The following is an 11,911-nucleotide window of genomic DNA, read 5'->3' as shown; positions in this document are numbered from 1 at the left end:
CTTTGTAATGGAACATTGTTATATCTGCCAATTTCGATGGTAAGACAATGAGATGATAATCTTAATATCTCAAAGCCAAGCGTAAAAATCGCATAGAATTGTATTAAAATCTTGTATCAGAACATTAAAAATGTATATCATAGCATAGTATAAAGTAGTAAAAAATATGTATGAAATGACGTCCCGTATATATGATGGAAAATAAATATATTGAACTATTAAATTATTAGATTTTGCATGCGTTAATGTGTAACCGACATTTAAAAAATACGATGTCCAACCAAATATTATAAAGTTTTCTTATCTATTGACGAATTCCAACTAATTATCTAAAACAAATGAAAGAAAACAAAATTAATGAGATTCGTTCTCCATAAGCAAAACAAGCCAGATCTCTTCTAACAGTCCGATTGTAAATATGATATATACAAAATATACCTCTACTGCCATTTACATGGCTTGGAGAGAATTAGTGATTTAGAAATACTGAATTGAGAAAATACACTGGATAAAAATAACATTCGTCAACTTTGCTTGAATTTTGTAATCGTTAAAAAAATTGTTAAATAAATTACATCTGCTAGGATAGGTTAAAACCCCACATTGGTAAATCAGCGCTTTATTTTGACTACAATATACAAAATTGTTTATTATTATGCTACTATATAAATCTGAATAGATATCAATGCTAAATAAAAATTAGAGCGACATTACTATATCGGTAAATTGTCACATGGAATCTTTAAATCGCATACATATATTCCTTAGTAAACGATGAGACAGAACAACACCCACAAACGGTTTCCAAAGAGTATTCTTGAAATCAAATAAGGGCAAAGCATGTCAGTTCTAAAGAAAATAAAATCACACATTTAGATTAGCTAATAATTGATTCGCCAATTATATAAAAACGAAAAACATAACCAATTTTATAGCTTGCAAGGATAACTGTATATTGCACAAAATCAACCGAGAAAAAAGTCCAGAATCATTTAAGTTAAGCGTTTAAAATATTGATCCATTATAATGTATAAAGTTCAAAATAAACTAGGTAGTGCTGTTCTTACTGGGCGTTTTTTATTGATAACAAGAGAGAGAAAAGCCTTCACAAGATATTTAATCATAATTACATACCTTTTAGCAGATAGATAAAGTTACATTGTAGCTACTAGTAAATGGGTACTAGTTATTGGCTACGAGAAGTGAGAACAGCTAACTACTAGTAACTGGCTATGGAATGAAAGAAAACTTGTCTACTAGTAAATAGTTACGAGGTGTAAAGACAGCTAACTACTTGTAACTGGCTACAAGATGAAAGAAATCTTGGGTACTAGTTACTAGTTACTGTCCCATTGACAAACCATACCTGCGATTTCTACCTGTGTTGTTAATATGTATATGGCGCTATTTATAATGCAACTATTTGAAAATGTTTTGACAGGAAGTTAAAAATGTGATATTTATAGCCTAAGGACATTCTGTAGCGTACTATATCACAAAAGTTGATAAGTAATGTAGATGCTATAGTGCAATGTACATATTAACAACACAAGTAGAAATTGCAAGTATGGTTTGTCAGTTGGACAGTAACTGGTATATAGCCGAGTTTTCTTTTATCTTCTATCCAATAACTAGAAGCTAGCTTTTCTTACTACTAGTAGCCGGGTATTAATAGCCAGTTACTAGTAGCCAAGTTTTTTATCATCTCGTAGTCATTAATTGAGAGTTACTAGCTTTGATTACATTTTGTAACCAGTTACTAGTAGCTATCTTTTGTTTCTTCTCCTAGCCAGTTACTAGTAGCTAGGTTTCCTTACTCCTAGTAGCCAGTTACTAGTAGCTAAGTTTCCTTACTCCTAGTAGCCAGTTACTAGTATCTCCATTAGCAGATGTTTGACAAAGTTCCACTGTAAGGATCTTCGACACCCTCTGTCATCTACTCTCCATAGCAGTATGCTACAGCAAGGCGATGTTAATCTACCTTTCATCAACGTTTGGTGTCTATCTCTAGCCCAAAAGTATGTACTGGGTATGAATTCTGCAGTGAACATTTTGTCCAGGAATATTCGTCAAATTTTCACAATTTTAATCGGTGATTTACCCCAAATAGTTTTTTTTTTAATTTTTGAGTAACACTCATTCCGTAAATCAATTTCTTGAAGTAATATAGAATAGTTTGATTTATTGCAGAACTTTCACCAAGAAGCCTATACATGTAAGTCCTTTAACAGTTCTTGCAGCATCCATTTGTTTCTCAAGAATTCAAAATAAAAAGCTAATGAAATACTGATGTTTCAAATCTGTTTACAGTGCGTCCCGGCCAAATTTACAAAAAATTCCAGAAATCCAGTTTCGGTCATGACAATATCAATTTGTAATCCTACATAAAGAAACACATGTATAAAAACAAAAATATCTATGGGTTTTGCTTATCATCTGTAGACGTTTTTGTTGATTTTATAGAGAAATATGTACAAAATAACTAAGACTTGTTATTTACAAAATTACGTTAGTTTATATAAACTTGTGAAAACAACAAAATCTTGCAATAAAAGATAAAGCACGAGTTAAATCGACTTTTAGTAAATACACTTGCTCTGAATGCGCAATAAATTATGATTTTAATTTTCGTTACTAAGTATTCAATTACTTTAAGAATTAATGCTCAGTTCAAAATGATAACAAACAAATGTATCTACCCCTTTGCTATAAACGTGAAAAGGGTTCAGCAAGCCTAGACTTCTGTCACGTTTTCTTAATCCGGCTAAAAATAGCTTAATTCATATATTTCAAAACAGTAACCATGTATTTTATATTAATGACCCTTAATTTGTGATGTGATATCTTTTTTTTTACTTAAATATGTCTAAATATTTTAATAATACTAAAAAGATCACAATCTCCGCTTTTGTCAAATAAAAAATAGCCATTATCTGACAAATCTTGGAAATTAGGCATACAAAAACAACTTTGATAAGACCCCTGGAACAAATAGGAGGTACAAGTTTTTTTTTTTTTATTTGACCATTCAATGCCATTTAGCAATAACTTTAATATGTAAAACAAAAACGAGAAATCCCTGGGGCAGAAGTTTGAAAAAAAAAAAAAATGTGCAAAATTGATACATTTGAAGCAAAATCCCACAGGGTCCTATTTTAAAAATTACCTTAAACAAACGGTGTAGAAATGTCTTATTTTGTTCATATTAAAATAAGAATTATATCAGAACAAATTAATGCAAAAAATGTCTTTAAAAATCCAGGCCAGAACAAATTAGACCCAGCCTCGTTAATATTGTTTGGAAAAGAACTTTGACAAATCATTACCATATCATCATAGATCATAACAAAACTTCATTGCTTAACAGATATTACGCTATTTGAGTTTTATCATATAAACCCGATTGGGAAACAATTTCTCAATGCAGTTTGCGACAGTGTACATATCATATACTGCCACTTCATTTGGCATCAATATGGCGAACAACTTCAGTCATGCAAAATGACTATTTAATCCTTTAACAAATACAAACGCTGATCAACAAGACAACAAAGATTGTTTAATTTTATGCTCATAAACAGAGAAGTTCTAAGTGTAAATATGAACAATGAAAGGAATAATACAGTTACGGAATTGAATTAAAAACTCTAAAAATAATATAATTCATAAGGAGTATGGATTATAAGCATGTCTGAAAAAAAAACCTGAACATTTATTCATTTTCTTCAGTACTGACAGTTCGTAAAAAATCCGAACGACAGTGCTTATTTTGAGATAATTACAAGAGAGGACGTACAGTTGTACAGGCGAAAATTGAAATGAAAATTATGATTGAAATTTCTCGCAACAATGCTAACTTGAGATGACAGGTGGTTAATTGATTCGAAGATGACATGTAATTTTGCCAAAGTTAATGTATTTCTACCATTATACTTGAAAATTAAATTGCCCTTTGTACTTTTCATAACGTGTTAAATTTATAGGAAAAAACAAAACTTTAGCTTGAGTTAAAAACTGATACACCCAATACGTATTGCTCACGCCCAGTGCCTTGGGAACTTGAGCTATGCTCTAATAAATCTGTTACCTATCGGTTGGAGCATAAGTTATACACTGATAAACAGGTTACTAATTGGTGAGAGCTTAAGTTTTGCACTAATGCACCCATTACCTTTTGGGAGCTTAAGTTATGCCCTTTTAAACCTGTTACTTATTGGGAGCTTAAATTATGCAATAATAAACTCGTTACCTATTGGTCACGCCCCGTGACTTGAAATCTGACAATAACATTCGGCTGCCGATCTACTTCTCACAACAAGTTTAACTGTTTAAGGTTAAACGTTTGTCAAGTTTTTTTTTTTTTTTAAGTAGCGGTAAACGATATCTTTTGTATAAATGTTGATAAAAATGGCTTGAATTCTGATGATTACATTCTGCCGCCGGTCCACCTCTTTAAGCTGTATAAGGTTAAACGTTAGTTAAGTTTAACTAGTTTTTTTTAATGTAGCAAAAACAATCCTTTTTCGTATAATTGCTGATGACAATGGCTTGAATTCTGATAATAACATTCTGCTGCCGATCCACCTCTTTTAACTGTTCAAAGTTAAACGTTAGTTAAGTTTAACTAGTTTTTTTAATGTAGCGAAAACAATCCTCTTGTACACTTGTGGATGACAAATGGCTTTTGACACGCATTTTTTATGTGCATTCCATGAAAATTTAACAAACTAAAATTTTCCTTTTAAAAATGAATAACAAGAATATAAAGCAACCCAGGTCTTTTATATGGTCTTGCAGTTACTTAGATACATTAGCTATGTCATGTGGTGTAACATTAGCAAACAGATGAAGACCAAATTGAAAATCAGTGTCCAAGTGTAAGCAAGCAATACGAAACACGTAAAGTGATTAAAGTTAGCCATTCCTGGCCTTTTATTAACTTTAACACTTTAATATATTTTTGTAGACAGTAAATTCATAAAACAAAACTTATTAAGTGATAATATTTTCATATTATTCAACAGAAAAACAAATTGTTCGTTAATAGACTGCTTTCAATAATCTCCTTTTAATGAATCAACCATTGATAAAAAGTGTTTAGCTTTTCAAATCTGTACTAAATGTTTTGTGAAGGATAAATGCTTGAAATAAAAAAAAAATCAGTGTGCGTTAAGGAGACATTTAAATGTATAATTTTTCATATATACAAAACCTGTGTATTTTTACAAATTGAAAGGATTATCAATGCTTATCCAAATAAAGATGTGTGACCTTTTATTGTATAAACTAGCATAGAACAACCTTACTTGAAATTCAATTTGCTTAATCAGTTAATCATTTAAGAAATAAACAACGTTAATATAGTGAACGTGGTGTTATGAATAGCATTTGCTCTGTTGGCATATTCTATGATGCGCGCTAGCAGAGCAGTTGCTATTCATAACGCCATGTTCACTAAATAATCGTTGTTTATTATTTATATTTGCATTTTACCACTCGCAAATACCCTGTATTAGCCTAGACCTTGGCATTTAGCTAATGTATCAAAAAAAAATTCAAACTGTAATGCATGCTTTTAATTCACATTTATTTTTGTTAACAGAGTCAATGATATGTTATAACAGTAATTCCTTTAAAAATTAAATGTTATAATAAGACATGTTTTAATTAAATACATAAATTTCATGGAGTTAGAGAAAAACACATGATGTATCGTATAATGGTTTAAATCAATAACGTCATGGAAAAGTATACCTTTATGACGTCACAGTATACAGAGCGAGCAATTGCGATTATATACAAATAATTGCAGTTCCTCCGTATGGGCTCACATTGGGAAAGAACAATGCATATGCAAATATAGTTTTTTATTTACATTCAGTGTATATTTCCCCTTATGTTTGTATTGGAGATCTGCGACGCTCATTTTTTGTGAATACACTTTGCTAATTTATGCACTCTGGGCACAAATATAAACACCCTCATGTGTTTTGAGTATGCTTATTTTTGCAAGATTTTATGAAATTTTCAATCCTACCTAACTAATTTGAATTGTATTTTTGAAATACAATCATTATTATATATCAACTCCTTAAAAAGGGGTTTTCTGCACAAAGTGTTTTTTTTTTGTCGTAGAAGAAAAACTAAAAAAGATGTTGATATGGGTGTTTCATGTTTCTTTCATATCCTGGAATATCCGTAATTAATAGCTGTATAGCGGCGATAAAAATAATTTATACCAATATACATTAGAATGAAGCTTTGAATGCTTATTTGGATATCCTGTAACACCCCAAGCAGTGCAGACAAATTATCTATCGCGCGGTATTCATTATGTCTGCAACGCGTTGTGTGTCATAGGACCGACGACATCCAAAAATAAGCATTCAAAAAGCTAAATAAAATAGCAATATAACTTTGAATAAACATTCCATATTTGTCTCTTTATAACTTAGCTGTTTAAGTTTTTATCCTATATGTTCAAGAATACAACTACTCACTGTTTTGAATATTAAATCAAATGTAGACACATGGTATCCGATAAACAACGGAAAATTCATTTTTATTTGTAGTTAAACGATGTTAGTGTAGACTTGTCCAATAATAATAAGTACAAATCCAATGTATATTTTTATTCTTTTACAATTAAATCGTGTTCATTGTTATCATAATGATGTTTCCAAATTCTTCTTTTCCATTTATAGGGTTTTCAAGCTTTTGTCTGAAAATAAAAACAAACATTAGACTTGAAAAATGTTTTTCCCCTTTTTATAAATATGCGTTAATTGAAAGAAAGTAGGTATATACATGTTTGACTCTAACATAGCAGTACAGATATTGTATTAATTTATATAATTTTTTCGGTAATATTTTTTTCATGCGCTTTTTTTAACATATAAATAATGAGCTTCTAATTTGTTAAAATACTTACAATTCTCTTTACGCACTTCCTCAAAGGCATTTTAACATTTGAGATTGTGAATGGTTTTTGGAACAAAACACTTATCTGTATGGCATACACTTTGGTGTTCATACTATTCTGAACAGTCAATATCCCTTGTGGTGGACCATAGTTCGGAACGTGGAACTTGTAAAGACAGTCAGAATAAGCTTAACATAAACTTACACGGTCTTATCTCTTTTTATTTTTATCTTATTTATCGTTGTGCATTCTATGATACACTGGAGTCAACATTGCAAAAGTTTATTACATGATTCACCAAAATAATTAAACTAAATAGCAGCTACAGTGAAGCCTAAAGAATAAGCGAAAATAACCTTTCAAGCTGAATAACAGGATCAATTAAGTAATTTCAAAGGGGGGGGGGCTGTTGTAAACAACAGAAGTGGAATAATTAGAACAAAACTAATAATGAAAGTGAAAATAAACCTGTCACTTCTTTTTACCCAAGAATAATAGACCCCTTGACGATAACTGTTGCACTGCTCTCTTACAGGGCAAAGTGATATACTTTGCCGAAGTTTTAGTAGGTAGATAATTAAATGACGTAAATGAAACAATTGACGTTACGTCATTTTTTCACCAAACTATGTCATTTTGCCCTGCAAAAGAGCAGTTCCGCAGTTACCGTGAAGGGGTTAATAATGTTTTCCAGCCTAACGATTAAAAATGACTGTTAAAAGGTAATCTACCTTTGTTGATTGTATATCATTTTCCAACAGAACAACATCGAAATTCATTGCATTGTCAACTCTGACAGACATATTTGAAATATCATTAAACTGGTCGGATAAGGTCATGTAGATATCCACAACTTCAACATCTCCAGATGACGGAAATGTCAGACCACTGGATGAAAACATCGCATCGTAAGAACTATTTATAGCGCTTGCTGGGGTTACAATGACATTTGCAACAGCGATACACACTGCAAAAAAGATATTACTATATATACTGCAGCCAAAATTGTGAGTATTTGGCATTTTTAGGAAAAACTAGCAGATCAACTATGTACATGTATATTCTTAAAAAAATAATTAAAAATAGTAAACATTGATTTTCCTCAAATATTACATCAACAGAAATGAACATCTGTATGTGTTGATTTTGAATATATGTATGTGGTACTAAATGTTGATTAACATTTGATAAAAAAGAATTTAAGAGTCTGGGGACCTGCATATTTATAACTTAATTCGTACAATAGTTGTACTCTTTGGTTAATTGCTTGCTTTATTACTTCTTATTATCTCTGCGTGTTAAAGATCAGCTAAAGACTACCAGAAGCATGTGTTTTATCGGTAATTTTTATAAAGGGAGTGTATTTCAAATCACAGCTAACGAGAAAAATGAACGCTACGTAAAATCAGGAAAATGCATATTTTTTTAAATTTCAAAATGCTTTTTAAATGTAATAATCTCAATATTTAATTAATAATACTCACTTAATTCACAGGCATATCCTTTATAACCGTGTTGGCAATTTGCACATATCCCTGTTTTGGGGTAACATTGCTCACAGTTAGAAGGACAAGGTTTTGAACATTGTGGCAATTCATCCACATCCGATGGACAGCCTGAAACTTTATTGACATAAAACTTAATCTGTATCGTGTCACATCAAAGACTTCTACACAACGTTATAAGTCTCCTCTGAAAGAATGTTAGCGTTTCAGCATGCGTTTAAAATTGTTTAGTATTGACTTCTACTTTTTTAAAAAAATACATAGTTTATTAAATATGTATTTAATATACATTTTAAAACAAGCATGAAATCCCAATGCAATGTATTTATATTTACTTTAATGAAAATGTTATACCTTAGAAATATTTCTATGAATTTAACATATATGACCTTGTACATTCAACCCTGGAATTCAGGAACAGTGTAAGTTATTACAAACAACTCTTTATTAAACCTAAACTCTATCAACAATATCAACAAGTTTAAAGCAGTTAATGTGACAGCAAACCGGGATTTTTTTTATATGAACTGTATTCATAATCCATGTCAACCCTTAATTGATAAACATTACTTACCGTATCAAGTGAAATGGAGTACCCTATATGCAATATTTTCCAATATTCAAAAGCTGTTATTTTTCATACATAATAGTAAATCAAATTCCTTGCAATATACACGCCTCTGATATATGTACAATTAATCTGCAAAGAAGAACTTCTTATTTTGAAAATTATAGGAGGGTTTACTCGTACAATAAGGGTACCCTATAGGTTATATTTTCTCCTAAATAACGAAGTTCAAAAGCTGGTATTTTTGTCATAAATTATCAGAAATCAAACATCTAGGAAACTGCACACCTTAATATATGTACAAATAATCTGCACTTCCTAGCTTAAAAACTGTAGGAGAAGTTATCCATACTATAAAGGTTCCCCTCTGGGAGCCGCCCGATCACCATTTTCACCATTTCATTAACCGAATTTTTCCGTTGAAAATCCGGTTTAAAATAATGAAAGTAATAATTAATTAGACGGATTTTATTAGAAGTATACATCTTTACACCTTGACTTAACAAGGTCGAGTGACTCCTTTTGGTTTGAAGCATCAACATTTCCGTTCCTGGCCTATATAACGTCCGTGACCTTTGGGCCATGTGTTTCCTCTATTGTTTAGTGTAAATATCAAAAGTATTGGAAAGATTGATAAACATGATATTGTCCAAATCATTTATTAATAAAAATACGTACCTCTTGAAAACTCTATCATTATTTTTCTAATCTAAAAAATGAGCTCACTGCCCTCCTATAAGTACTAACTCAAGTTAGCTTTGGCATTGATACTATAATTGAGCGTAATACCTGTGTAAAAATAAATAAAGGGCCACTGATATGCTTGATCTATACTACTGTATGAAAATAATAGACTCGAATTTTTGGGTTTAATACCGATTAATCGGAAGAGTGCTGTTGTTTGTTTTATATATTTTAAACATCATTTTTACTTGAAGATAACTAATTTGTTTTCATTGTTTTTTCAATCAAGCTTTGCTTATTAATGATTATCGAAAATTCCTTAAACAATTTCGGAAATCATCTGAATTTTCTGGATTTTACAATCTTGCAGTTGCGCATTACATACACACAAAATCACGAAGGCTCTTCATTTTATGTTTCCACAATATCACATTTGCATGGATAAACTCAAAGATGATAAAAACAAATGCGTGTAAATATTTATTGATTTTTTTTTCTGTTCATTAAAAACAAATACGGGATATAACTCTAACACAGTGCATTTACAATTAAAAAAATCCCGAGAATTTGGAATGTCAAAATGTTGTGTTAAAAACGTTTTTGAAGAAATGTTGAATTCTGCAATTATAGAAGTAAGTTATTTACAGTTTCAAATGGTTTGTTTTGAACAATATAACTGTTATTTTTAATGCAACTTTATAAATTTTCTCCAAAACCGTTTTGGAGCGATTCTGTAATTTTCTGCTACATTACGGGTATATGGGAGGTATTTTAATAAACTGTTGTAAAGGCCTAACCACAAGCACAGTTTACATTATTAACTCAGCAGTGAGGTGTGAAATTAATGGCATTATTGTAGGCTTAAAGCTTGGTTATGCAAATGTCAACAATATACGGTGTGTCGATGTATCTATTTCGTAAACGTCCGATATCATATGCTTTGTCAACCCATGATCGCAGGAGTCAAAATCTAGTATTTTCTTAAATTAGCAATGTTTCTTTCTGAATCTTTGTAATATGGCACATCTTTACTTTTCGTTTTTATAATAAGTATAGTTGTTTTCTTCATTGAAAGCTGCTAATTCTATTAGTATGCCATATTGTTTTCTATCAAGGAAGTTATATAACACCTGAAAACATGACGGTTCTAAACACACACACACACATATACATTAATCTAAACACGAAAATGCACATTTACTGTGACGATTTCAGAAACTATAATTTCTATTGCGTGTCATCTTTTAATTCAACAATGCGTGAACAGACATTGTTAAGTTTTACAGGGGTTTGATCATCTTTTATAAAATCGAAAATAGATCCTAAAACTAATTTACTCACTTGTTTTGCACATTTCGTGGCATGGAACTTTGCACCCGGGATCATCATATCCAAACTCCGATAGAGGACATCCTTAACAAATGAATCACAGACTTTGAACAGATCGCAGAGCAAACAGGTGATTGATTCCTGCTCAGTTCAGTATTATCTGTTAATGTGATATTTAAAGAAAACACTCACCGTAAACTTCTATTTCACACAGATCAACATAAGCGTATCTACTGTAGTTCTTCGGGTAGGTCTGTAGAGGCAACCTCTCATTGTAATAAGTTACATATCGACCAACCACAGAACAAAGTATATCCACCACTGGAGGTATGGTTGTTATGTTGTATTTTTTATCATGAAAACACAAAACACCTTTTTTGTGATCGGTGGTATTCGAAACAATGATTGAAAATCCAAGAAACCGTTTGCTTAAATAGTTTCCATCTACAAAGTCAACAAGAGCTTTTTATAAGAAATGGGTTTATTATTAAATTTGATCATTAGGAAACAATCGAATTGGTAACGTGATAATACCCCATTCCTTATTTTCCGTTCTAGCGTAAACAATGATGCGTTCAATCCATTGAATCTGTTCTAGATCAACTCGCCACAATGCTAATTCATGTCCACTGCCAGTTGAAGTACATTGATATAACCTTAGGTCATTCCTTTTCCCATCGACCACATTAGAACTGGGATATGCAGGATTCAGTGTGTTAAGTTGATAGGTCGGGCGGTTAAGTGCTAGGTTTACTATGAAAGATACAGAAGACAAAAAAAAAAAAAAAAAAACCGGCTACGGAACGAAATCATAAGTTTTAAATTTACATAACATGCTTTGATATTTAAGGTTAAAATGCAATTTAAAGTGAAGATTTTAATTTGTTTTGGGAAAAACTATTT

The 11,911-nt window shown here is 31.1% G+C and overlaps 1 protein-coding gene across 1 annotated transcript; it reads right to left on the bottom strand.

Moving 5' to 3' along the window:
• Positions 1–6,709: 6,709 nt before the first annotated feature.
• LOC128174905 (uncharacterized) lies at positions 6,710–11,033 on the bottom strand. Its single transcript, XM_052840331.1, has 5 exons — positions 11,021–11,033; positions 8,407–8,544; positions 7,654–7,889; positions 6,932–7,087; positions 6,710–6,721 (listed from the first exon to the last, which is right to left on the bottom strand). Exons 1-5 carry the CDS (start codon positions 11,031–11,033, stop codon positions 6,710–6,712), a joined length of 555 nt encoding a protein of 184 aa, XP_052696291.1.
• Between the last annotated feature and the right edge of the window lie 878 nt (positions 11,034–11,911).

This window comes from Crassostrea angulata, chromosome 2, assembly GCF_025612915.1.
Source record: "Crassostrea angulata isolate pt1a10 chromosome 2, ASM2561291v2, whole genome shotgun sequence".
Lineage (NCBI taxonomy): Eukaryota > Metazoa > Mollusca > Bivalvia > Ostreida > Ostreidae > Magallana > Magallana angulata.
This window is presented reverse-complemented; position numbering and strand designations above follow the sequence as displayed.